The sequence below is a fragment of the Saccopteryx bilineata genome, chromosome 3 (assembly GCF_036850765.1).
Source record: "Saccopteryx bilineata isolate mSacBil1 chromosome 3, mSacBil1_pri_phased_curated, whole genome shotgun sequence".
In the NCBI taxonomy this organism is placed as follows: domain Eukaryota; kingdom Metazoa; phylum Chordata; class Mammalia; order Chiroptera; family Emballonuridae; genus Saccopteryx; species Saccopteryx bilineata.
Window position 1 is genome coordinate 255,168,348 of NC_089492.1, and position 27,700 is coordinate 255,196,047.

General features: G+C 37.6%; 1 protein-coding gene across 2 annotated transcripts in view; it reads right to left on the reverse strand.

The window, feature by feature from the left end:
• Positions 1-26,246, reverse strand: part of LOC136329072 (cytochrome P450 4X1-like) — a 64,126-nt gene extending 37,880 nt beyond the window's left edge. The window contains exons 1-3 of one of the 2 annotated variants that reach the window (XM_066265021.1): positions 26,059-26,246; positions 9,567-9,708; positions 496-540 (exon numbers count right to left, since the gene is read on the reverse strand). In XM_066265021.1, the coding sequence (XP_066121118.1) occupies positions 496-540; positions 9,567-9,708; positions 26,059-26,235 (364 nt within the window). In that variant the 5' untranslated portion in view covers positions 26,236-26,246. The remainder of the gene's footprint in view (positions 1-495; positions 541-9,566; positions 9,709-26,058) is intronic. The other variant, XM_066265022.1, reaches the window with a different exon arrangement.
• Positions 26,247-27,700: the final 1,454 nt, after the last annotated feature.

Below are 27,700 nucleotides of genomic sequence, written 5' to 3' on the forward strand. Positions count from 1 at the left end.
AACTTATATTGTTTCACTTAATTCTTTTCTTGTCTAACATAAATATCAATTATATGATTAACAGTCTTAATATATCTGCTTATGGAATATTTTCAAACTGTACTTTGGAGCTAAAGTTTACTGGTTTGCATACCAAAATAAAGGAACTCCAAAAAGAAAGGGAAGGAGCAAGAAAACAAGAGAAAAGAAGGATAAAATAAAGGCTATGGATGGTGAGGTTGCAATTTTAAAGACGAAAATAGGATAGATACATACATAAGCTGCTTTGAGAATGAGATGTCAGAAAGAGAAATGGACAAGGAAAGTTTCTAGGAAGTTGTGCTGTGCTAATCTTAGCACTCTGTCTGGGCCTTCCCCCTAGATAATGTACAGTGTAGAATGGACCATACTGTTAATGTGTTTGAATTCTGATTTGAGCTTCTTTGGAAGGCCCTATTACAGAAAGGACACCTCTAGCAAGAGAGTGGGATACCCTTCTCATTTGAACATACATACCGATAAATGGAATGATAAATTTGTACAGGTACTTGGACTTGGGATCTGCAGATTTGAGAAGAGAAAACAAAACACAGCATTAGATGAAAATTACCAAAGTTGGTGAAGTTTCTCTTGTTTGCCTGAATTAACTACAAATAGTCAGCAAAAGGGAGCCCAGGGCTCATTCCCTGTAGCCCTTGACAGGTGTGGGGGTTATGGGGAGGATAACAAGTCTTTGTTCAGGAATCAGATAACAGAAAGCCTCATGAAGCAGACAGGTACACAAACCCAGATGTTTTCCTCATTTCCCATTCCTAAATCAGACACAGAGATTACGGACAGGTTACAAAGTTTCCAAAATAGAAGTTGGGATAAGATATCAAATGATTTTGAAAATAAATTACCTATTACACACAAGGGTGAGAGAAACACTGAAAAACAAAGTAAAAATGATTCTTGGAGTTCTCGTGAAAATTTTTAGAAAATTGTTAAAGATTTAGAAAGAGAGAGAGAGGCTGTGGGGAGAAGAAGGAAGCATCAACTCATAGCTGCTTCTCTTGTGTGCCTTGATGGCAAGTCTGAGGCTTTGACCTCAGCATTCCAGGTAGATATTTTATCTACTGTGCCACCATAGGTCTGACAGTTCTCATGAATTTTAATGTGGAGGTGTTTTACAGCTCTTGTCCTTGAAGAGGTAAACACCAATCCCTGATAAACACCAATCCAAGAGAACTGGGGGAATGGGAAACACGAAAAGTCAGTCTTATTTTATTTATTTTGCTAAGAGTAATGGAGACAATGGCACAGGGAAGAAAAATTTGACAACTATATGCCAACAAATTGGACAATCTAGGTGAAATGGATAAATTCCTAAAAACATACAATCTTCTAAACTTTTCTAAAATTAAATATATTAAGGTGACACTAGTTATAATTATAGGTTTCAGGTGCCCAATTCTACAAAACATCTCTCTACTCCCCACGTTAAGTTTTAGTCCACCACCATTTATCCCCCCTATACTCACCTACACCTCTCTGCACCCCAACATTTACTACACTATTGTCCATGTTCATATGCATTTTTGTCCCTTTTCCCTCTATTCCTCCCTCCATTGCCCTCTATCCCTCAGTAGCTGCCAACCTTCTCTCTTTGTATGAGTCTTTCCCTATTGTATGAGGAAGAATCAGAGAATCTAAATAGACAGATTACAACTAGTGAAATTGAAGCAATAGTAATAATAGTAATAATAATAATAATAAACTCCTAACAAACAAAAGTCTTGGACTTCATTGCTTCACCAGAGAATTTTACCAAACATTCAAAGGAGAAATAACAGTTATTGTTATCAAACTATTCCATAAAGTTAAGAGGAGGAGAAACTCCTAAACTCATTTTACAAGGCCAGAATTATCCTGATTCCAAAACCAGATAAAGACAATACAAAGAAAGGAAATTATAGGCCAATATCCCTGATAAACATAGATCCTAAAATCCTCAACAAAATATAAGCCAACTGGATCCAGCAATATAGTAAAGAGGTCGCACACCATGATCAAGTAGTATTTATTCCGAGGATGCAACATTGGTACAATATCCACAAACCAACCAACGTGACACACCACATAAACAATTTGAAGGAGAAAAATCACATGATCATATCAGTATATGCAAAAAAAGGCATTTGATAACATCTAGAACCCATTTATGATAAAAACTCAGCAAAGTAGGAATAAAAGGAACACTTCTCAACATAATAAAGGTCATATATGACAAATCCACAACTAACATCATATTCAATGGGAAAAAACTTTGAGCATTATTTAAGATTGAGACTAAGATAGGGATGTCTGCTTTTGCCATGCTTATTCAAAATAGTACATACTGGATGTCCTAGGCACAGCAATCAGACAAGTAGAAGAAACTAAAGGCATTTATATTGGAAAAGGAGAAGTAAAACTATCAGTAATTGCAGATGACATAATACTGTAGATAGAGAGCTCTTGTCCTTGACTAAAGACTCCACCAAAAACTGCTAGAAGTCATAAATTAATTGAGTGAAGTAGCAGGATACAAAATAAATATCCAGAAATCAACTGCATTTTTTACACCAATAATGAACCATCATCACAAAGGGAAACTAACAAACCAATCCCATTCTCAATTGCTTCAAGAAGAATAAAATACCTAGGAATAAAATTAACCAAAGATGTTAAAGACTTGTACTCAGAAAATTGTAAAGCCTGATCAGGCAGTGGCTCAATGGATAGAGCATCAGACTGGGACACAGAGGACCCAGGTTCAAAACCCTGAGGTCCACAGCGTGAGCGCAGACTCACCATTTTGAGTGTGGGGTCATTGGCTTAAGTGTGGGAACATAGACATGACCCCATGGTTGCTGGCTTGAGCCCAAAGGTTACTGGCTATTAAGCCCAAGGTTGCTGGCTTGAGCCCAAGGTTGCTGGCTTGAGCAAGGGCTCTGCGGTAGCCCCCCTGGTCAAGGCACATATGAGAAAACAGTCAGTGAACAACTAAGGAGCTGCAATGAAGAATTGATGCTTCTCATCTCTCCCTTTCTTTTTGTCTGTCCCTATCTGTCCCTCTCTCTGTCTCTCTCTGTTTCCGACACAAAAAAATAAATAAATAAAATAAAATTGTAAGAGTCCAAAGAAAGAAGTTAAACAATATACAAATAAGTAAAAGCATCTATCATGTTCATGGATAGAAAGAATTAACTTCATTAAAATGTCTCTGTTACCCATAGCAATCTATAGGTTAAATGCAATTCCTATCAAGGTACAATGACCTATTTCACCAAACTAGGACAAATATTTCATAAATTTATATGGAATTACAAAAGATCCTGAATAGCCACAGCTCTTTTGAGAAAGAACAAAGTTGGAGAAATCATGCTACCTAATATCAAACTGTACTAAAAACCATAGTAAAAACAGCATGGTACTGGCATAAGAGTAAACATATAGATCAATGGACAGAATAGAGAACCCAAAAATGAACCCACACCTTTATAGGCATTTCATATTTGAGGAAGGGAACAAAAATATGCAATGGAGTAAAGAGGCTATTCAATTAATGGTGTTAGAATATTGGACAGATATGTACAAAAAAAATGGAAACTAGACCACTTTTCTATGCCATTCACAGGAATAAACTCAAAATGGATTAAAGACTGAAGTATTAAACTGTAGTACATAACAATCCTAGAAGAAAATAGGCAGTAAAATCTCAGATATTTCTTGTAGTAATATTTTTTTATATATATTACCTCAGACAAGGGAAACAAATGAAGAAAAAAAACAAATTAGACTATATTAAACTGAAAAGTTTTTGCACAGGAAAGGAAATTATCAACAAAATAAAAAGACAAGCCATTGAATGCAAGAATATATTCACCAATGATGCATCCAATAAAGGCTTACTATCCAAAACTCATAAGGAACTTATAAAACTCAACACCAAAAAATAAAACAAACCAATTAAGAAATGGGCAAAAGATCTGAATAGAAATACTCCAAAGAGGGCATAATGATAAATATTAGCCATAGAGAAGATGCTTAAGGTCATTAATCATCAGTAAAATGCAAATTAAAACCACAATCAGGTATCACTTCACACTTTACAGAGTGACTATCATCAATAAAACAACAAAGAATAAGTATTGGTAAAGATGAGGAGAAAAGGGAATCCTCATGCACTGTTGGTGACAATGCAGATTGGTGCAGCCATGGTAGAAAGCAGTACAAATGACAAATGATAGAAAAACAAAAGAGAAGAATCACACAAGATGCAAAACTAACAGAAAGCAATTTATAAAATGGCAATAGGGAACCCACAAGTGTCAATAATTACACTAAATGTAAATGGATTAAACTCACCAATAAAAAGACAATAGCAGAATCTATTAAAAAAGAAAATCTAACTGTATGCTGCCTACAAACATATCTAAGCAACAAGGATTAAAACAAATTCAAAGTGAAAGGCTGAAAAACAATATTCCAAGCACATAACATCCAAGAAAAAAGCAGGTGTAGCAATACTCATATTTAATAATACTGACTACAAGACAGCAAAAGTACTCAGAGACAAAAATAGTCATTTCATAATGATTAAAGGGACACTGAATCAAGAAGACATAACAATTCTTAATATATATGCACCAAACCAAGGAGCACCAAAATATATAAGACAGCTACTTATTGACCTAAAAACAAAAACTGACAAAAATACAATCATACTTGGAGACCTCAATACACCGCTGACGGCCCTAGATCATTCATCAAACAGAAAATCAATAAAGATATATTGGCCTTAAACAAGACACTAGAGCAACTGGATATGATACACATCTACAGGACACTTCATCCCAAAGCGACAGAGTATACATTGTTCTCTAGTGTACATGGAACATTCTCAAGAATTGACCATATGTTGGGCCACAAAATAAACATCAGAAAATTCAGAAAAATCGAAATTATACCAAGCATATTTTCTAATCATAAAGCCTTGAAACTAGAATTCAACTGCAAAAAAGAGGGGAAAAAAAAACACAAAAATGTGGAAACTAACAACATACTTTTTAAAAAATGAATGGGTCAAAGAAGAAATAAGCACAGAGATCAAAAGATATATACAGACAAATGAAAATGACAATACGACATATCAGAATCTCTGGGATGCAGGAGAAGCAGTAATAAGAGGGAAGTTCATATCACTTCAGGCATATATGAACAAATAAGAGAGAACCCAAGTGAACCACTTAAGTTCACACCTTAAGGAATTAGAAAAAGAAGAACAAAGACAACCCAAAACCAGCCGAAGAAAGGAGATAATAAAAATCAGAGCAGAAATAAATGAAATAGAGAACAGAAAAACTATAGAAAGAAGTAATAAAACAAGGAGCTGGTTTTTTGAAAAGATCAACAAAATTGACAAATCCTTGGCAAGACTCACCAAGAAAAAAAGAGAAAGGACTCATATAAATAAAATCCAAAATGAAAGAGGAGAAATCACCACGGACACCGTAGATATACAAAGAATTATTGTAGAATACTATGAAAAACTATATGCCACTAAATTCAACAATCTAGAAGAAATGGATAAATTCCTAGAACAAAACAACCTTCCTAGACTGAGTCAAGAAGAAGTAGAAAGCCTAAACAGACCAATTAGCAGGGAAGAAATAGAAAAAAACTATTAAAAACCTCCCCCAAAATAAAAGTCCGTACCCAAACGGTTATACTAGTGAATTCTATCAAACATTCAAAGAAGACTTGGTTCCTGTTCTACTCAAAGCCTTCCAAAAATTGAAAAAGCAATACTTTCAAACACATTTTATGAGGCCAATATAACCCTCATACTGAAACCTGACAGGGACAGCACAAATAAAACTACAGACCAATATCTCTAATGAATACAGATGCTAAAATACTAGCAAATCGAATACAGCAACATATTAAAAAAATAATACATTATGATCAAGTGGGATTCATCCCAGAATCTCAAGGATGGTTCAACATACGTAAAACAGTTAGCGTAATACACCATATCAACAAAACAAAAAACAAAAACCACATGATCTTATCAATGATGCAGAAAAGGCTTTTGATAAAATACAACACAACTTTATGTTTAAGACACTCAACAAAATGGGTATAGAAGGAAAATATCTCAACATGATAAAGGCTATATATGATAACCCATCAGCCAACATCATATTAAATGGCATAAAAGTGAGGACTTTCCCCCTTAAATCAGGAACAAGACAGGGTTGTCCACTCTCTCCACTCTTATGTAATGTGGTGCTAGAAGTTCTAGCCAGAGCAATCAGACAAGAGAAAGAAATAAAAGGCATCCATATCAGAAAAGAAGAAATAAAGGTATTACTTTTTGCAGATGATATAATCCTATACATTGAAAACCCAAAGACTCCACAAAAAGACTACTAGAAACAATAAACCAATACAATAAGGTCGCAGGATACAAAATTAATATACAAAAGTCCATAGCCTTTCTATATGCCAACAATGAAATATTATAAAATGAACTAAAAAAAAATCCCCTTCACAATTGCAACAACAAAAAAAATAAAATACCTAGGAATAAACATAACAAAGACTGTAAAGGACCTATATAATGAAAACTACAAAGCATTGTTAAGGGAAATCGAAAAAGATACAATGAGATGGAAAAATATTCCTTGTTCTTGGGTAGGAAGAATAAATATAATCAAGATGGCCATATTACCCAAAGCAATTTATAAATTTAATGCAATTCCCATCAAAATACCGATGACATTTTTTAAAGAAATGGAACAAAAAATCATCAGGTTTATATGGAACCCTAAAAAACCCTGAATAGCCAGAGCAATCCTAAGGAAAAAGAATGAAGCTGGGGGGCATTACAATACCTGACTTCAAACTATATTATAAAGCCACGACAATCAAAACAGCATGATATTGGCAGAAAAATAGACACTCAGACCAATGGAACAGAATAGAAAGTCCAGAAATAAAACCACATATATATGGTCAAATAATTTTCGATAAAGGGGCCAACAACATACAGTAAAGAAAAGAAAGCCTCTTCAACAAATGGTGCTAGGGAAACTGGAAAGTCACATGCAAAAGAATGAAACTCGACTACAGTTTGTCTCCTTGTACGAAAATTAATTCAAAATGGATCAAAGACCTAAATATAAGACCTGAAACAATAAAGTACATAGAAGAAGAAATAGGTACTAAACTCATGGACCTGGGTTTTAAAGAGCATTTTATGAATTTGTCTCCAAAGGCAAGAGAAGTGAAGGCAAAGATAAATGAATGAGACTACATCAGACTAAAAAGTTTTTGCTCAGCAAGAGAAACTGACAACAAAATAAACAGACAGCCAACTAAATGGGAAATGATATTTTCAAACAGCTCAGATAAGGGCCTAATATCCAAAATATACAAAGAACTCATAAAATTCAACAACAAACAAACAAACACTCCAATAAAAAAATGGGAAGAGGACATAAAGACACTTCACCCAGGAAGAAATACAAATGGCCAACAGATATATGAAAAGATGCTCATCTTCATTAGTTATTAGAGAAATGCAAATCAAAACTACAATGAGATACCACTTCACACCTGTTAGATTAGCTATTATGAACAAGACACGTAATAGCTAATGTTGGAGAGGCTGTGGAGAAAAAGGAACCCTCATTTACTGTTGGTGGGAATATAAAATAGTACAACCATTATGAAAGAAAGTATGGTGGTTCCTTAAAAAACTGAAAATAGAACTACCTTATGACCCAGCAATCCCTCTACTGGGTATATACCCCCAAAACTCAGAGACATTGATACGTAAAGACACATTAGCCCCATGTTCATTGCAGCATTGTTCACAGTGGCCAAGACATGGAAACAACCAAAAAGCCCTTCAATAGAAGACTGGATAAAGAAGATGTAGCCATAAGAAATGATGACATCGGATCATTTACAACAAAATGGTGGGATCTTGATAACATTATATGAAGTGAAATAAGTAAATCAGAAAAAAACAAGAACTACATGATTCCATACATTGGTGGGATGTAAAAACAAGACTAAGAGACATTGACAAGAGTGTGGTGGTTATGGGGGGGGTCAGGAAGGAGGAAGAGGGGAAGGGGGAGCGGAGGGGACACAAAGAAAACTAGATAGAAGGTGACGGAGGACAATCTGACTTTGGGTGATGGGTATGCAACATAATTGAATGACAAGATATACCCTGGACATGTTTTCTTTGAATATATGTACCCTGATTTATCAATGTCACCCCATTAACATTAATAAAAAATTATTTATAAAAAATAAAAGTTACTTAGACTTGGAAAAAAAAAGCAGTACAGGGTTACCTGAAAATATTAAAATGGAACTGCCTTATGACACAGCAATTCCACTTTTGGGAAAATATCCAAAGAAACCTGAAACACTAATTCAAAAGAATATACATACGTATCACTATGTTCAAGCAGCATTATTTGTAATAGTCAAGATTTGAAAGCAGCCTAAGTGTCCATAATGTGTGAGTGGACAAAAAAACAAAACAAAAAACTGTGGTACATTTATGCAACAGACTACTTACTTGTCTACAAAAAAGAAGAAAATTTTACTTTTTGCAACAGCATGCATAAAACTGGAGAATATTATGCCAAGTGAATACTCCAGTCAGAGAAAGACAAGTACTATATGATTTCACTTATATGTGGAATATAACTAACAAGATAAATTAACAACTGAAATAGAAATAGACTCATAGATACGGAGAACAGACTAACAGATGTCAGAGGGAAGGGGGTTGAGTGCTGGTTGAAAAAGATGAAGGGATCAAGCAAAGAAAAAAACTTCATAGACACAGACAACAGTCAGATGATTACAAGCTAGAAAGGGAGGTGGAAAGGCAGAAGAGGGTAAAGCGTCAATAAATGGTGACAGAGGAGACTTGACTTGGGGTGGTGAACACACAATATAATATACAGATAACATACTATAGAATTGTACATCTAAAACCTATGTAATTTTATTTAAAAATGTCACCTCGATGCAGTGAATTAAAAAAAATTTGAATATCAAACCTTAATTTACACAGTTGATGAAGCAAAAACTGGGTTGGGTCACAGTGAAGAGGTCAGATTGAGTAATGATCTAGCATTCATGTTCACACTGAACCCACACAGACATAGCTACTTCTGAATCTCTCTGAAGACTCCACTCAGGAAAGGGGCTGGCGTGGGGAGTGTCGCTGACCCTGCACTCACAAAACCAAAAGAGACAAAGAAAGCCCCTGGTGATCTGGTAGTGCCAATGGGGCTTTAAGATACAATTACCTAAAAGGGCCATAGGGGGCTGAACTAGACAGGAACTGGGGCACGGGTGGGGGGGGGGATCACCTTCAGGATTGGTGGGAAGCTTCTTCAAACCTCCTCTAGTGCCTCAAAGACCCGGTACTAATCTTTGCTTCAGAATTCCTTTAGAGCCATGCCTGTGGGTTGTGCATGTCACCCCTAGGAAATGAGGTTCCTGAGAGTCATTCCTTTCCTTACCTGTTCTGTTCAGAAATGTCTTGGCATAGTCTGGGTCATAGATGTAGAAAAATGCTTGAAAGGGCCCAATCCAGGCAGGAAAGGCACATGGGTGTTTTTCCATAACGTCCTCAAGTTTCTCCAAACCACCATCCTGAAGTAACTGCAGTGAAAAAGTAAAGAAAATTAGAGATGCCAGCCAGTCAGACTCATCCCTCATACCAACCTGAGCTGAATTCACAGCCTGGATAAGGTCATCAGGCAGAGGAGACTGACATATTTTCTGAAAGTGAGTGAACATGTATTCCTTGGGATTTCTAAGCTTGGGGTATAACGTTCTACACAAGAATAGTGCATTTCTTTTTTCAGTATAAAATATGTTGAATCCCCAGATTAATCCATGGTCAAATGATATGCACTGTGAGCTTTTTCTCAATTGAGGGAGTGAAGGGAAGTAATTCACAACCAGCCTCATCCGCCAGGGGCACACACTTGGGTTAGGAGTGGTGTCTGGAAGTTGAAAAAGAATTTTTTTCCTTTGAAGTAGTTACCAGGGGGAAAGTGAACTTCGGGGAAGGGGAAGGGGATTTGAATGAATTGGGAGGGGGCAGAGGGTGGCGGGAAGGGTGTAAAGAGGGACAAATATAAGGTGACAGAAAATAATTTGATTTTGGGTGATGGGTATACAACATAACCAACAGTTCAAATGCTATAGAAATGTTCACCTGAAACTTATGTACTCTTATCGATCAATGTTGCCCTGTTAAAGTTAATTTTCTAAGTGGAATTTTTTTTTAAAAAAAGAAAAAGTAAGCTAACTATTAGCAGGTTGGACATGACTCACCATCCAGTTCACCATTCTTTCTCTTTTTTTCTCTAATTATTGATGAGTAAATTTTTTTCTAACTTAATATGAAATGTTTTTCTCTAAAGATGCACCAACTTCATCTACAAAATAAAAATCTAGTTCTTTTGCCATATAACCGTATAAGTTTCATTTATACAGGTGTATGAAACTGTCAGCTACCACCATCTCTTCCCATACGCTGCTCCACCTGTCCCTGTGCAGTCTTTATTCAAGCATCACCTCCTCACGCTAAATAAACTGCCAAACCATGACTGTGCTGCCCTGCTGATCAGTAGAAAGATAGGAAAGCAGAGTGTTTGAAATAACTGCATCATGGCCAGTCTGATCTCTCCCCGATGCTGACAACTGACAACATTCCATTTAACCAGTGATTCCTATCTACCATAAGTCAGCCCGGTTGCCACAATCTGATGTGAAAGACTCATGTGTTTGACCAAAGTTCACATTAGTGAAAGGTGTCAAAAAGGAAGAAGTCAATTCTACTGCATAAGGTAAAATACAGGATTTCCTGTGGCTTGATGCATGTAATCTATGTTCTCACTTTAGTTCAGATAACTGTGTCAGCTGTGTGCTGACATGATACAGGGAATATATCTATAATATGGTACCACCTTTCCTAGATATAAGCTCTTGCTTTGAACAAATCTGTTTACTTCTAATGTCTGTTATATTGCCATCTAGGCCTTCCTGATGCCCAAGAATATGGCACTTAGAGTGATTAAAGATGGAAGCAAATCACTGTTTTTGTATTATAGAAATAAAAACAAACTCATTTGCAAAACTAAACAAAAAAAAACAAACAAAAAAGAAAAACATCACACCTACCAACATTTATAAATCAGAGTAAAATACTACCATTAGAATTGAACTTTTTGTCTGATAAGCAGACTGCTAACCGCTCCTTTAAACAGTACCACTAAATCACTGATAATAAGATTCATTTATATCAGATTCTTGTATACAGTGGGATGGGGGAAGTTGATGTGACCTGTGTTGTGTGTCTGGGTGTGCCTAGATACACATTTTAGCATAATCATGGAGATTGTGATCCATGATAAACCCTAAGGCTGGCAAGTTCTTCCTGTGTGACCAAGCATGCAGAATTTGTTGTGTGATTATTTGTTCTTACCCTCAGAAAAGGTGGAAAACTTTGGCTCTTAATTTCTTACCCTCAGAAAAGGTGAAAAACTTTGGCTCTTAATTTCCTCTATAATCAGCTAGCACCTCTAATCCATGAAGTACTCCTGGATAGTTTAAGGCCCCTAAAAGGTTGAGACTGTTGAAACTAGTTCCTGCAGGCTCTTTTTGCTGTCATTCTGACAGACAAGTCAGTGACAAGCACCCACTGATGATAATGTTTTCTAACAATGCTAATATTCATTTGCAAAATAAAAATTGGTGACTATTTATTAAGTGCCTATAATATAGACCAAACAATAGAGATGCAGAGAAATATAAGGCAGGCAAGGTTTTTGCCCTCATAGAAATTATAGCCTAGTATGAGGATTATCTCTTCAGGTTAGAAATTATATTGGACACCCTCAGCCACAAACATTTGGTTATACTTTTAGTAACTCTTGTCCAGACAAAAAAGACATAAATTTCTTGTGAATATTGTAATGTGTGAATTTATATATTTTTTTCATCCATAGCAGCATTAAATACATTTCAAAGTACATAATACACATATTTAGTATGCATTGTTCAGAAATATTCTGAAATTGCTAAGTCTCCAGAGAAACAATAATAACTAACATTTACCAAGCATTAGTTTGAGCTGGGTGCTTTCAAGTGTTTCCATGTTTTATATTTTTTAATTTTTACATTAAGAACACTATGAAGCCAATACTGTTGCTACCTCCATTTTATAGATAAGGAAATTGAGCCTTAGAGAAGTTAAATCTGTTCAAAGTTGTATAGTTGCAACTAGTACTACAGATTCAAACCCAGGTTTAACTCTGGAGCCTAAGTCTCATACTACCTGTACTTAGCCACACAGACTTTCCCTGGATTACGTACAACACACTGGGTCCCACACACTGGCCGAGATTCACTGGTCTACTGAATAAGTGTCAATCTACCTGGTCTATTCTTTGTAGTCAATAGATCTTGGAATAAAAATTTATTTAGCACCTAATATGTGTGGAATCAACCAAATAGTTATTAAGCACCTATTACGAGGCAATCACTGAGTTGATAGTGGTGAACCTCCTCTCACAGATTTTGTGTTCTAGAGGGGAGGAGGGGAGAATATAGTAAAGGAGTATATAATATATTGTCAGAGAATGTTAAGTCCAATGATAATAAAAACAGAGGATAGAGAGCATTGGAGGCCCTATTTTATTTTTAGTGTGAGGGGTCAAGGTCAGGCCTCTCAGAGGAAGTGACATTTGTTCAAAGGCCTGAATAAAGTGCAAGGAGAGCATTCCATCCAAAGAAGAGCATATCCCCAGCCCTGAGGAAGGAATGTGCTGGCACCTTTGAAGAACAGCAAGAAGACCAGCACGACTGGGACAGAGCAAGGAATGACGTCTCTTGTCTTGTAGGAAATTTTCTCTACACACACCTTTTCTTTTTGGAACCTAAACACTTTACAATGTAAATTAGTTCATCTGTTTCTTGTTCTGAGTGGTGAATCATCAAAGGACTATACAGGGTTAAAAACAAGGTTAATAGGTATGGTTGGTAATAGTAGCCAGCTTGATATATCAGTCATCTCCAATCTGAAAAACTCTGATATAGACCTCTCTAAAACACAAAAAATAATTTATTGACAGTAAGAGGGATGTAAACTTTAAAACATCATGAAGGCAATTAACAATCTGAAAGAAAATGAAAGCACTCCATCCATCACTATCAAGTAGAACACATTCAAAACAAATTTAACAAATTAAGTGTAAAACATATACTCTGAAAACCACAAAAACTATTTGAAAGAAATTTAAAAGATTTAAATAACTGGAAAAGCATCCATTTTCATGTATCAGGGGACTTAATATTGTTTAGAAGGTAATATTTCCCAAATTGGTTTACAGATCAATGCAATCCCTATCAGAATTATACCTAGCTTCTGTGTAGATACTGACAAGCTGATGCTAAAATTTATATGGAAACTGGAAGCATCCAGAGTGGTCTAAATGATCTTGTAAAAGAACAGAGTAGGATAACTCATGCTTCCTGATTTCAGAACTTACCATCAGGTAACAATAATTAAAACAGTGTGGTATTGACATAAGGATAGACCAATTATATAGAATTCAGAATCCAGAAATAAATCATGTTTATAGTCAATTTATTTTTGACAAAGATACTATGACATAATAGAAATATATATATTTTGGTGAACATAGCTCCTAGCACAAAGCTCCTAGAATGCTGGTAATTTCCTAAGTGACAAGAGTACTAGGATCAGGTGGTTCCAAGATGGCCACAAAGTAGGCAGACGCTCCAACTCCCACTTCCCAAAACCAAAATGGATTACAACTTAAATCTGAGAACACTCATCAGGAAAAACAAACTTTGGATTAAACCAAGAGGATTCTACAGCCAAGGACAACCAAAGAACCCACACTGAGTCTTGTAAGAAAGGCAGAGATGCAGAAAAAGCTGCCCCGCTCCCAGGAGCAAGCGGCGGCCGGGAGGGACTTTCATGATGGGGAGGGCTGTCCAGCAAGTTGTAGGTCCTTATCCCCAAAACCAGAATCCCAGCCTAGAGCCCTGGAGCCTGAAAGGGACTTACAGACTATATTTTGGCTGAGAAAAAAAGCCTAGACACAGTTTGAGAAAAGGAGGCAGGACTTTCAGATCCAGGCTCCATATTATAGGAACTTCACAGAGAGCCTCACTCACAGCCACTTTCCCAGAGCTCCAGGAGGACACCCTAACCCCTGGGCTGAGTCACTCCCCAAATTTAAAGTGAACATTTTTTCTGGAAACAGCATCACCAGCAAAGGAAAGTAAGTGCCCTGTCAACTGGAGGCTCCCCTACCTTAGCTAGAACAAAGGCACTTAGAGCCAGGCACCATGTAAGGGACACAAATAGGGAGTGCAGAGGTCTAAGCTACACCCCCCACACACACACACACACACAATGCTGAGTGCTAGCTCAGGACAGGCAGGCCAGAGGCAGCAAGGCATGGCTGCAGAAATTTGAGCAAGAACACACGAGCAGGCCACAGAACCGGGAACCGCTGCTGCGGATGCAGAAGTCCGGGCTCACACACAGCCCTGCTCACTGAGTGGGCCCGCCCTTGGTGGAGGCAGAGGCCTGAGCGTCAGCTGAGGGGGTACATGCAGGTACGCATGAGCCGCCAGCAAGGGCAGAAGTCACGCTGGCTGCTGTGGAGATCCGGCCTGCAGGCAAACCAGCCCACAGTGGGGCATGCCCTTGGCGGTGATCTGAGCAGGGGCAGAGGCCTGAGCGTCAGTAGAGGGGAAAGGGCAGGCACACAAGAGCCCACCAGAGAGGGCAGAAGTTGCACTGGCATGCAAACTTGCTCAAGGTGCGGGCATGCCCTCAGTGGCAGCAAAAGCACAGTAGACCTCAGTGGTGGTCAGAGCAGGCATGCATGGCACCACTCACAGGGGTGAAAGCTAAGGCAGACGCCCAAGCCCGTGAGCAAAAGTGCCTGCAGCATACACCGGCTCTCAGAGGCAGTGGAGGCTGGGGCGGCCACAGAAGCAGTCCAAACAGGTATGTGGGCATGCGCAGCCCAACCAGACCAGAGGCAGTTGCAGAGGCAGGCTGGTGCCAGCAGCATCTAATCCCAAAAGCCCCGGACAGCAACAGCGATGGTGGCCTAGTAGACTCACCACACAACGGGAGCACAGGGGTATTACCCACTGGACCCCTGTGACTACACCCTACTCACTGCTGAAAAAGAACAAAATAACAAAATAAGAGAAAATAAAATAAGTAAATAAAATGTCTGGATAGAATGACACCTGAAGCTAAGGAGTGGGCCACAGCTAATACCGTACCTAATCACTGAATTACAGTACTGAGCCCAAGAAGTAGCCAGCAATAAGAGGCAACAGAAAGAAAATTTTAGGGGAACTTGAACTTTTAAAGGAATTTCTCCCAGGCCAAGAGTAGATAAAAGCAAGCTTAGGAGTGCAGCTGATATTTACAATGGCACCTGGACCCAGCAGAGGCAGCCACAAGATCTGGATAACCTGTAGCTCCCAAAACGTGGATAAGAACCAGTCATAAGCAGTGACCCCCACTGATCTGCACCAGGCCCCAGCCAGGGAAGTCCAGGGCAACACAGACAAAATGGGAAAACATACAAGTGCAATCCAAATGAATCAACAAGAGGAAAACCCAGAAAATGAACTGAGTGAGATGGAAATAAGCAAACTACCAGATGCAGAGTTTAAATTAATGATTATTAGAATGCTGAAAGATCTTAGAAAAACAATGGATGGACACAGTGAGCACATAAATAAAAAGATAACAAGCATTAAAAAGAACATTAATAAAGAAGAACCAGTCAGAAATGACAAATACAATATCAGAAATGAAGACTACACTAGAAGCAATTAAAAGCAGGCTTGATGAAGCAGAGGATCAAATCAGAGATTTAGAAAACAAGATAAATGAAAACATGAAAGTGGAGCAGCAAAAAGAAAAGAGACTGAAAAAATCAGAAGAAACTCTAAGAGAGCTCTGTGACAACCTAAAGAGAAACAACATCTGCATCACAGGAGTTCCTGAAGAAGAAGAGAAAGAACAAAAGATAGAGACCTTGTTCAATCAAATCATAGCTGAAAACTTCCCTAAATTGATGCAGGAAAAAGCCACACAAGTTCAAGAAGCACAGAAACTCCATTAAAGAGAAACTCAAAGAAATCCATGACAAAATCCATCATAATTAAAATACCAAAGCTAAGAAATAAAGAGAAAATATTAAGGGCTGCTAGAGAAAAAAAAGGCTATCACCTACAAAAGAGCTCCCATACGAATGACATCCGACTTCTCAACAGAAACACTTGAAGCCAGAAGGGAATGGCAAGAAAAATTCAAAGTAATGCAGAACAAGAGCTTACAACAAAGATTACTTTATCCAGCAAGGTTATCATTTAAAATTTAAGGAGAAATAATAAACTTCCCACATCAAAAAAAAAAAAAAACCAAAACCAAAACTCAAGGAATTCATTACAACCAAACCAATGCTGCAAAAAATGTTAAGGGGCCTGTTGTAAAGAGAACAAAGGAGGAAAAGAAATAGTAAAAGAGAAATATAGCTTTAAATAATAAAATGGCAATAAACAACACAAATCAATAATAACCTTAAATGTAAATGGGTTAAATGATTCGATCAAAAGATATAATGTAGCTGTGTGAATAAGAAAACAGGACTCATACATATGCTGTCTACAAGAGACACACTTTAAAACAAAAGATGCACATAGACTGAAGGTAAAAGAATGGAAAAAAATATTTTATGCAAATGGAAATGAAAAAAAAAGCTGAGGCAGCAATACTTAGACAAAATGGACTTTAAAACAAAGGCTACAGTAAGAGATAAAGAAAGTCACTACATAATGATAAAGGGAGCAATCCAACAGGAAAATATAACCATCATAAATATCTACACACTTAATATGGGAGCACCTAAATATATAAAGCAGATTTTGATGGATATAAAGAATGAGATCAACAGCAATACTATAATAGTAGGAGATTTCAATACCCCACTAACATCATTAGATAGATCTTTAAGAAAGAAAATTAACAAAAAAACAGCAGACTTAAAGGACACACTAGATCAACTTGATTTAATAGATATCTTTAGAACTTTTACCCTAAGGCAGCAGAATATACATACTTTTCAAGTGCTCATGGTACATGCTCTAAGATAGACCACATGTTAGGGCACAAAAGCAGTCTCAACAATTTTAGAAGATTGAAATAATATCAAGCATTTTCTCTGATCACAATGGCATGAAACTAGAAATCAGCCACAACAAAAAAACTGAAAAATACTCAAACACATGGAAACTAAATAGCATGTTATTAAATAATGAATGGGTTAACAATGAAATCAAAGAAGAAATAAAAAAAGTTCCTAGAAATGAATGATAATGAGCATACAACAACTCAAAATTTATGGGATACAGCAAAAGCAGTCTGAGAGGGAAGTTCATAGCACTACAGGCTTACCTTAAGAAGCTAATAAAAGCTCAAACAAACAACCTAACCCTGCATTTAAAAGAACTAGGAAAAAAACAGCAAGTAAAGCCCAGAGGTGGTAGAAGGAAGGAAATAATAAAAATCAGAGTGGAAATAAATGACATAGAGGCTAAAGAAACAATACAGAGGATCAATGAAACCAAGAGCTGGTTCTTTGAAAGGGTAAACAAGATCAATGAACCTTTAACCAGACTCACCAAGGAAAAAAGAGAAAAAACCCAAATAAATAAAATTAGAAATGATAGTGGAGAAATAATAACTGACACAACAGAAATACAATATACTGTAAGAAAATACTATGAAGATTTGTATGCCAAAAAATTAAACAACCTGGGTAAAATGAACAAATTTCTTGAAACATATAATCTTTCAAAAGTCAATCTGGAAGAATCAAAAAACCTAAACAAACTGATTGCAACAAATAAGATAGAAACAGTTATCAAATAACTCCCAACAAACTAAAGCCCTGGGCCAGATGGCTTAACTGGTGAATTCTACCAAGGATTTAAAGAGGAACTAACTCCTATCCTTTTCAAGCTATTTCGAAAAGTTCAAGAGGAAGGAAGACTTTCAAGCTCCTTTTATGAGGTGAGCATAATTCTGATTCTAAAACCAGGCAAAGACAACACAAAGAAAGAAAATTATAGGCCTATATCCCTGATGAATTTAGATGCTAAAGTTCTCAACAAAATATTAGCAAACTGGATTCAGCAATACATGAAAAAAATCATATATCATGATCAAGTGAGATTTAGTCTGGGGAGACAAGGATGGTACAATATTCATAAATCAATCAATGTGATTCATCACATAAACAAAAGGAAGGAGAAAAACCACATGATAATTTCAATAAATGCAGAAAAAGCATTTGATAAAATCCAGCACCCATTCATGATCAAAACTTTCAGCAAAGTGGGAATACAGGGAACATATCTCCACATGATAAAGGCCATCTATGACAAAACCACAGCCAACATCATAATTAATGGGTAAAAATTAAAAGCAATATCCCTAAGATCAGGAATAAAGCAGGGGTGCCCCCTTTCACCACTCTTATTCAACATAGTACTGGAAGTTCTAGCTACAGCAATAAGACAAGAAGAAGAAATAAAAGGCATCCAAATTGCAACAGAAGAAGTAAAACTATCATTACTTGCAGATGATATGATACTGTATATAGAAAACCCTAAAGTCTCAGTCAAAAAAATTACTGGACTTAATAAATGAATTCAGCAATGTGGCAGGATATAAAATTAATACTCAGAAATCAGAGGCATTTTTATACACAAACAATGAACTGTCAGAAATAGAAATTAAGAAAAAAAATCCCCTTCACCATTGCAACAACAACAAAAAAATAAAGTACCTAGGAGTAAATTTAACCAAGGAGGTTAAAGACTTGTACTCGGAAAATTATAAAACATTAATAAAAGAAATCAAGGAAGATACAAACAAGTGGAAGCATATACCGTGTTCATGGTTAGGAAGAATAAACATAATTAAAATGTCTATATTACCCAAAGCAATTTATAAATTCAATGCAATACCAATGACATACTTCAAAGATATAGAACACATATTCCAAAAACGTATATGGATCAAACAACAAAAGAACACGAATATCCTCAGCAATCTTGAAAAAGAAGAATAAAGTGGGAGGTATCACACTTCCTGATATCAAGTTATACTACAAGTCCATTGTACTCAGAACAGCCTGGTACTGGCATATGAACAGGCATATAGATCAATGGAACAAAACAGACAACCCAGAAATAAACCCACACCTTTATGGACAATTGATATTTGACAAAGGAGGTAAGAGCATACAATGAAGTAAAGATAGTCTCTTTAACAAATGGTGTTGGGAAAATTAGACAGCTACCTGCAAAAAAAAATGAAACTAGACCACCAACTTACACCATTCACAAAAATAAACTCAAAATGGATAAAAGACTTAAATGTAAGTCGTGAAACCATAAGCACCTTAGAAGAAAACATAGGCAGTAAGCTCACTGACATCTCCTGCAGCAATATATTTGATTTATCTCCACGTGCAAGGGAAATAAAGGACAGGATAAACAAATGGGACTCTATCAAACTTTAAAGCTTTTGCCAGCTCAAGACAATAAGAACAGAAAAGCCAAACTACACAATGGGAGAACATATTCGACAATACATCTGATAAGGGGTTAGTAACCAAAATTTATAAAGAATTTGTAAAACTCAACACCAGGAAGACAAACAATCCAATCAAAAATTGGGGAAAAGAAATGAATAGACACTTCTCCAAAGAGGACATACAGATGGCCAATAGACAGATGTAAAAATGTTCAACTAACCATTAGAGAAATGCAAATTAAAACCACAGTGAGATATCACCTCACACCAGTAAGAATGGTGCTCATCAACAAAACAACACAGAATAAGTGCTGCCCAGGATGTAAAGAAAGGGGACCTTCCTGCACTGCTGGTGGGAATGCAGACTGGTGCAGCCACTGTGGAAAACAGTATGGCGATTCCTCAAAAAATTAAAAATGGAACTGCCTTTTGACCCAGCCATCCCACTTTTAGGAATATATCCCAAGAACACCATATCACTGACTCAAAAAAGGAAATGCACCCCCATGTTTATGGTAGCATTGTTCACAATAGCAAAGATCTGGAAACAGCCCAAGTGTCTTTCAGTGGACGAGTGGATTAAAAAGCAGTGGTGCATATATACAATGGAATACTATGGGGCCATGAAAAAGAAAGAAATGTTACCTTTTGCAACAACATGGATGGACCTGGAAACTATTATGTTAAGTGAAATAAGAAAGGCAGAGAAAGAAAAATATCATATGACCTCACTCATTTGAGCAATCCAAGTAACAATGTGAACTGAGGAATAGAATTAAACCTAAAGGGAAGGGGGGAGGGAGCTGTTGAGAAGGAGGCAAGGGAGATGTTGAAGGGAATATGGGGGAGAGGGGATGCATTCGGGGAGACACTAGAATCTATGTAAAAACAATAAATTTAAAAAAGAAAGAGTACTAGGAGTATGTTCATCCTTATATTTGGTCTTTGAGACTGGTTTCTGACATGGGGGTCTTAATCCCTTGGACTTTTCTAAGTGATGGCAGTGTCTTTGTTCTAATGAGTTGATTCTTGTGGACTCCTGAATGAAGGCAGGTCATTAGAAAGACTAAGCCATGATTAGAAGCTTAGACTTTTCAGCCCATCTTCCATTCTTCCAAGAGGGCAAAGGGGCTGAAGAAGGAGTTAGTAACTGATCATTCTGATATGATGAAGCCTCCATAAGAACCTGAAAAGTACAGTTTGGAGACCTTCCTGGCTGGGGAACACGCAGAGGAGCTAGGAGGGTGACACACCTGGAAAGGACATGGAAGCTCTGCATCCTGCCCACATATCTTGTCCTATGCATCTTTTCTGTCTGGATGTTCACTGTATCCTTTATCATATCCTTTTATAATAAACCAGCATTCAGTAAGTAAATGTTTTTTGTTTTGTTTTTTTAGTTCTATGAGCCTTTCTAGCATATTACTCCAACCTGAGGAGGGGGTCATGGGAAGCTTCATTTAAAACTGATTGATCAGAAGCACAGGTAACAACCTGGACTTTCAAATGGCATCGGAAATTGGGGTAGGGATTGAGCCCTTAATCTGTGAGGTCTGATACTATCTTCAGATAGATAGTATTAGAATTGAGTTAGTTTGTAAAACATGTAATTGGTGTCACAGAATTGTTTGGTGTGGGAAAAACTGTAGGACATCTAGTGTCAGAAATGTTGTGGGCATGGTGCTCGTGTGTGAGTAAAGTAGATACATAGAATGATACACTAGGTGTTTCCTGCTCAGGTCCTTAAACAATTCAATGGGGGAAAGAACAGTCTTTTCAACAAATGGTGTTGAGATAACTGGATATTCACATGCAAAATAATGAAGTTGAAACCCTAGCTCACACATTCTACAAAACTCAAAATGGATCTGAGATCTAAATAAAAGAGCTAAAACTATAAAAATTCTTAGAAGAAAACATAATAATCTAATCTTGAATTTGGCAATTGTTTCATGGATATAACAAAAACACAAATAACAAAAGAAAAAATAGAGTAAATTGAACTTTCTTTTTGTCTTAAAACACTAAGTTTCAGGGTTTTTACAATGCATTATAAGATATTGATACAAGAATAAATAAAAAATAAGATAGAATTCTTGGAAATGAAAATTATGATAACAAAATCTTAAAAAATAGTACAAAGATAAAATCAAAAAGAAAAAAATTTTAAGTAGAGGCTTAATCCAGGGGGGTCCATATTCAACCAATAGGAGTTCCAGAAAGAGAGAAGAGAAAAATTGAGAAGGTGATGAGGGGAAGGTATCAAAGAAACTGTACTATTGGTGTCCTGTCCCTAATTCTTCATCCTTATCACTTTAATGCATGTCATTATTAATCTTTATTTATTAATCTAAGAGTTGTCCCTGGCCACTGGAGCCTGCTTTGCAGCTTGCATTACAGTCTAGAAGTGCTCAAAATTTAACACCCCTTAAGAACAGTTTTCCACCAATGACAGTCAGGAGCTAGTCTAAAAAGGTTCTAGTTCCCTTACACTTTAGGCAGGATACTCTGGATTACCTCCACTGGCTACCAGAGTTCACCTGTGGGATTAAACTATAGTTATCCACAGTGGAACCTTGTTTGAGCTCCAACCCTATGATCACTGCCTTTTCATCTGTATCTCACCTGCCTAAGCCTCTATCAGAGTTTTCTGGCATCATCTCCAAAATAAAATACTTGCTTTTAAATCCTTGTCCCAGCATCTTTTTCTGGGAAACCCTAAACTAAGACAAATACTATACATAAAAATTACCCAGAACTGATGTATATGAGTTTCCAGATTGAAAATATTGCCAACCTAAGTATCAGGCAAAATAACTGAAAAGAAAAACAAAAACCTAAATGCCGGCCCTGGCTGGTTGGCTCAGTGGTAGAGCGTCGGCCTGGCGTGCAGAAGTCCTGGGTTCGATTCCAGGCTGGGGCACACAGGAGAAGCGCCCATCTGCTTCTTCACCCCTCCCCCTCTCCTTCCTCTCTGTCTCTCTCTTCCCCTCCTGCAGCCAAGGCTCCATTGGAGCAAAGATGGCCCGGGCACTGGGGATGGCTCCTTGGCCTCTGCCCCAGGTGCTAGAGTGGCTCTGGTTGCAACAGAGCGACGCCCTGGAGGGGCAGAGCATCGCCCCCTGGTGGGCAGAGCATCGCCCCCTGGTGGGCGTGCCGGGTGGATCCTGGTCGGGCGCATGCGGGAGTCTGTCTGGTTGTATCCCCGTTTCCAGCTTCAGAAAAAATCCAAAAAATAAAAAATAAAAAGAATAAAAATAAATAAAACAACCTAAATGCCATATCTAAGTATATCATAATTGAATTTCAGAACACCAAAGGCAAAGTGAAGATCTTACAGCTGTCAGGGAGAGGGAGAGAAAATGCCTATAAGGATTAATAATCAGAAAGGTGGGAGAATTCTGGAAAAATGGTAGACTAGGAAGCACCAGTAATATGACTGCTCTCCAAGTCAATCATTGCACTCACACAATTTTCCTGCTGTACCTATTTTGGAACTTGGGAGTCAACTGAAGGCTTGCAACTTCCAAGGGGAAGGCTTGGACTATATATTTCAGTTAATTTTTGTCAATTTCAGCTCTTCACACAGTAGTAGCTATCCATTCTCCATCCCCAGCCCCATGGCAATCAGCTGCAAGTGCTCCTGAAGTATATACTTTGGGCACAGTGCAGAGGGGAGAAGTACCCTGCCTACAGATATTGGGGATTAGTGGTATGATCACTGATTACTTCTTTTGATCACAGAGAGGCACACAAAGAGGCTACTGGCCTTGTTTGTTCCACCTCTCTCCATTGTTGCAAGCCCTCTTATTCTCACCAGCTGAAGTGACTTCTAAGTGAATTTAAAAGCCAGTGCCTTTTTTCGCTGGTCATATTTCTGTTTTTCTTGTTTAAGAACCAGAGATTAAAGACTGGGACATTCAAAAGCAATTGTATATATGAGGAAAAGTGACCTCACATGTCCTAGGAAAGACACAGTCTCAGAAAAAACCTGAGAAGACCTAGGCCTGACCTGTGGTAGTGCAGTGGATAAAGCGTCGACCTAGAAATCCCGAGGTCGCCGGTTCGAAACCCTGGGCTTGCCTGGTCAAGGCACATATGGGAGTTGATGCTTCCTGCTCCTCCCCCCTTCTCTCTCTCTCCTCTCTCTCTCCCCCTCTCTCTCTCCTTTCTAAAATGAATAAATAAAAAAATAAAATAAAAACCTGAGAAGACCTTAAGTTTACACCTCATGATGACCCTTGTCACAGAGAAAGCATACAAAAATTAAAAAAAACAAAAACTTCAAAAAAAACGAAAACAAAAAACTCCCAGCAAAACTTAGGGAAAGAAGAGAATATGATTACTTGAGTTACCATATTATTAGATTGAAAGGTCTAGCTTTTTCTAAGGTAGAGGAAGGCTATTACCTTTTGGTCCCTCCTGTGCTCTAAATCCAAATCCATCCTTGATTCCTTGTTTTATTAAAAATATAAACCACTAGTTATTTTAAATATATTACTTTCTAAAATCATGTAGAAAACAAAAAGTGAGTTACAAAACACTATTGCAATAGTACTTGCTTTTATAATTACCCACACATATACCTTTACTGAGATCTTTATTTCTCAATAAAGAATCAAAAGGCAAGTAAAAAAAAAACAACTAAAAAAATATGAGCCATTCAAAGAAAAAAATTAAATCAAAAGAAACTTCCCATGAAAATTACCCAAGGCTGGTACTATTAGACAAAACTTTAAGACAACTGTCTTACAGATGTTAAAAGAACATAAGAAAGATGTAGAAAAATATTTTTTAAAGTATTATATGAACAAGGCACAAATATCAATAAAAAGATAATAGGCCTAAAAATGCTGGAGATTAAGAGTATAATAATAGGAATAAAAACTCACAAGAGGGATTCAAAAGCAGATATATCCAGACAGAAAAATAAAAAACAACTTGAAGATACAACAATGAAATTATTAAGTCTAAAGAATAAAAAGAAAAATGATTGAAGGAAATTGAAAAGAGTTTAAGGGAAGTATGGAGCATCATCAATTTAAAGAATATACACTCTAGAAGGAGAAGAGAGAAAGAAAGGGATAGAGAGAATATTTAAAGAAATAATAGCTGAAAACTTCCTAAATTTGATGAAATACATGAAATAAACATTTAAGAAGCTCAGTGACCTCCAAGTAAGAGGAACTCAAAGAGACTCACTCTGAAACACATTATACTCAAACTTTTGAAAGACAAAGGTGAAAAGAGAACAATGAAAGCAATGACAGGTGACCCTTTACATACAAGAAATTTTGAATTAGGTTGTGATCAAATTTCCCATTAGAAACTTTGAAGGACAGAATACAGTGGGCTAACATAATCAAAGTGCATGCACCTGCACACACACACCACCACCACCACCACCACCACCACAACAAAAACTATTAACAAAGAGTCCTATATCCAGCAAAACTGTCCTACAAAACAGGAAAAAAATAAGACATCCTTAGATGGACCAGAGCTGAGAAAGCTTATTTCCACTAGACCTGCCCTGTAAGAAATGCTCAGAGGAGAAATTAAAAGACACTGGTAAGTAACCCAAACTCACATGAAAATAAAGATCTCAATAAAGGTAAATGTGTGGACAGTTATAAAAGCTAGTATTATTGTAATAGTGGTGTGTAACTCACTTTTTGTTTTCTATATGATTTTAAAATAATGTATTTAAAGTATCTTATATTTTTCATAAACCAAGGAACCAGGGGTGGGAGTGGATTTAGAGAACAGGAGAGATGAAAAAACAATGGTCCTCCTCTACCTTACAACTTTAAATCGGTCAATATTTTTTTGAGCTGGAGCTGCTCCCTGCTTCACAAGAATCTTAGGAAAAGAAAGTTAATTGTTTCTAGTTGGAATAGATTAAGGTTGTCAACTATTGTGTCCAGTATCTCACATTTTCGGACATTATTACATACTTTTTAGAATAATACTTAAAAAAAAAAAGTTTTTACCAATGCATATGGAAGGATTTTTTAAATGCAGTACAAAAATGCAAGAGATTGGTGAAGCAGACACAGACCTGAGTTACACCACTCTCTTTTTCCGGATTCAGTCTTTTGAAATAGCGCCCTCCCAGCCAGCAAAGCTGGTACAGGGTGTTTTCTTTTCCCTGTGAGGCTGTAAAGGAGCAAGTCTAGAATAATGAAAAGATGCGGAGAGCCACAGGCTGGCCCAGAGAGGTCTGTGCAGGATGGGAGGATGGGAGGATGGGAGGAAGGAAGGCAAGGAAGTAGCAGCCTCTCTGCCCGCTCGGTTTCCAGCATCCTCCTTCGCCCCTCCCTTCCGTCTACCTGCTGGTTCCCTTTAAACCAGTGCGGGGATGGCCCAGGGAAGGCGCGCAGGTCTCGCAGCAGCTGCTGCCTCCGCAGATAGAGCTTGATGGCTTGCAGCAGTCCCAGGGTCAGGAAGGACACGAATGCCAGATAAAAGGGCCTCGCCCAGTGCGTCTCAAGCCAGGAGGACTCCATCACTCTGCGCTGCCGACTCCTGACAGTCTCCGGGGCCCAGGGAGAGGATGAGCTCTCGGAAGCACGGGGCTTGGGGAGGATCACCCAGCCCACTGCGTCTTTGTGCCCTCCGGAAAGCTCCCTCCTTCCACGGGTGGAGGTAGGAGTGGCAACAATAAATCCAATCTCAGGCTTGGCCAGAGGAGGCAGGAGCAAGTTCCGGATTTCTAACCCTTTATCAATTGATGCAAACCTGCCTTCAGGACGACTTCTTGTACTCTCCTGCAGTATCATATTTCAAATGTGGCAGTTTTCAATCAAGGGAGGTAGTTATTAAATTTAGGTTTTGAAAGAATGCCAAGGTTGAGGTCATCATTTTTCTTCATTGCCACAAATAACTGGTAAACTGCTATGCAAAAAGACCTTCTTTCCCACTCTGAAATTCTACCAAAACCCACAGTGGTCTGTAGGCAGGTGGTGGGCGTGTATGATCATAGTAATTGTACAGTGTGGCCTGTCCAGCGGTGTGCTGGTAAATGTTTTAAACTGGTGCTCATGCTGATTTCTAGTGTTTGCAGACCTCCACCATGTCTGATTTCAAGTTGCCAACAGAGGGCCTTGAGGACAAATAAATATTGAGAAGAGATGCTAAGAAACATAGCATTGTATAGTAGTTTCACCACCCAGATACAGTCAGGACCCACAATATAATTTGTAGATTAAGATGCAAAATGAAAATATTGCCCCCTGTTTTAAAATATATTAACAAGATGATAACAGCAGAGCATTAAACCAAGCATGCACTCTTCTGAGTGCAAGGTCCTGAGTAACTGCTCAGGATCCATGCCCATGACGCCAGCCCTTGACACAAGAGACATAAATGCCAATAGTAAAGATGATAAAGTTAGTAATGTAATTAGGAAGTAATGAGGTGTTTTTTTATTATTACTTACGAGGTGATGAAGTAGGATGCAACAGACCCAGCTTTCCAAGCTACTATGCTACACTCCCATCTTTCTTTATAAGCATTGTCCACAATTCATTTATTCATTCATTATTTATGTTAAGATAGGCACATGTTAGATGTTGTATTTACAGCCATGAACAATAAATCTGATCTCGTTACAACTTCTTATTCTCCTCCTGTCACTGCCTCCAAACTCCTCATTGCCTACCCCAACTCTGGAGCTAGGTTATATTTGGCAGGGTAATGGTTAAGAGAATCCAGTGGTGATAACATCATCTGGACCAAGTACTGGCCCTTCAAATGTTCCATTTTGTGCCACAAGTTATTTTGCTTCCCTCTTTCCTAGAACTTCCTACCTCCCTCTCTCAACTAGAAATTATTTGACAGTGTCTCTGAATCTTGAGGTTCATACAATTTCTTCTGGAAAACTCATGGCATTTTAGTTTTTAAGATTTTTTTCTCTGTAACCTGCTCCTTCTCCAAATTGTGATAGGTGAATAGTGGCTCTCATATGACTGC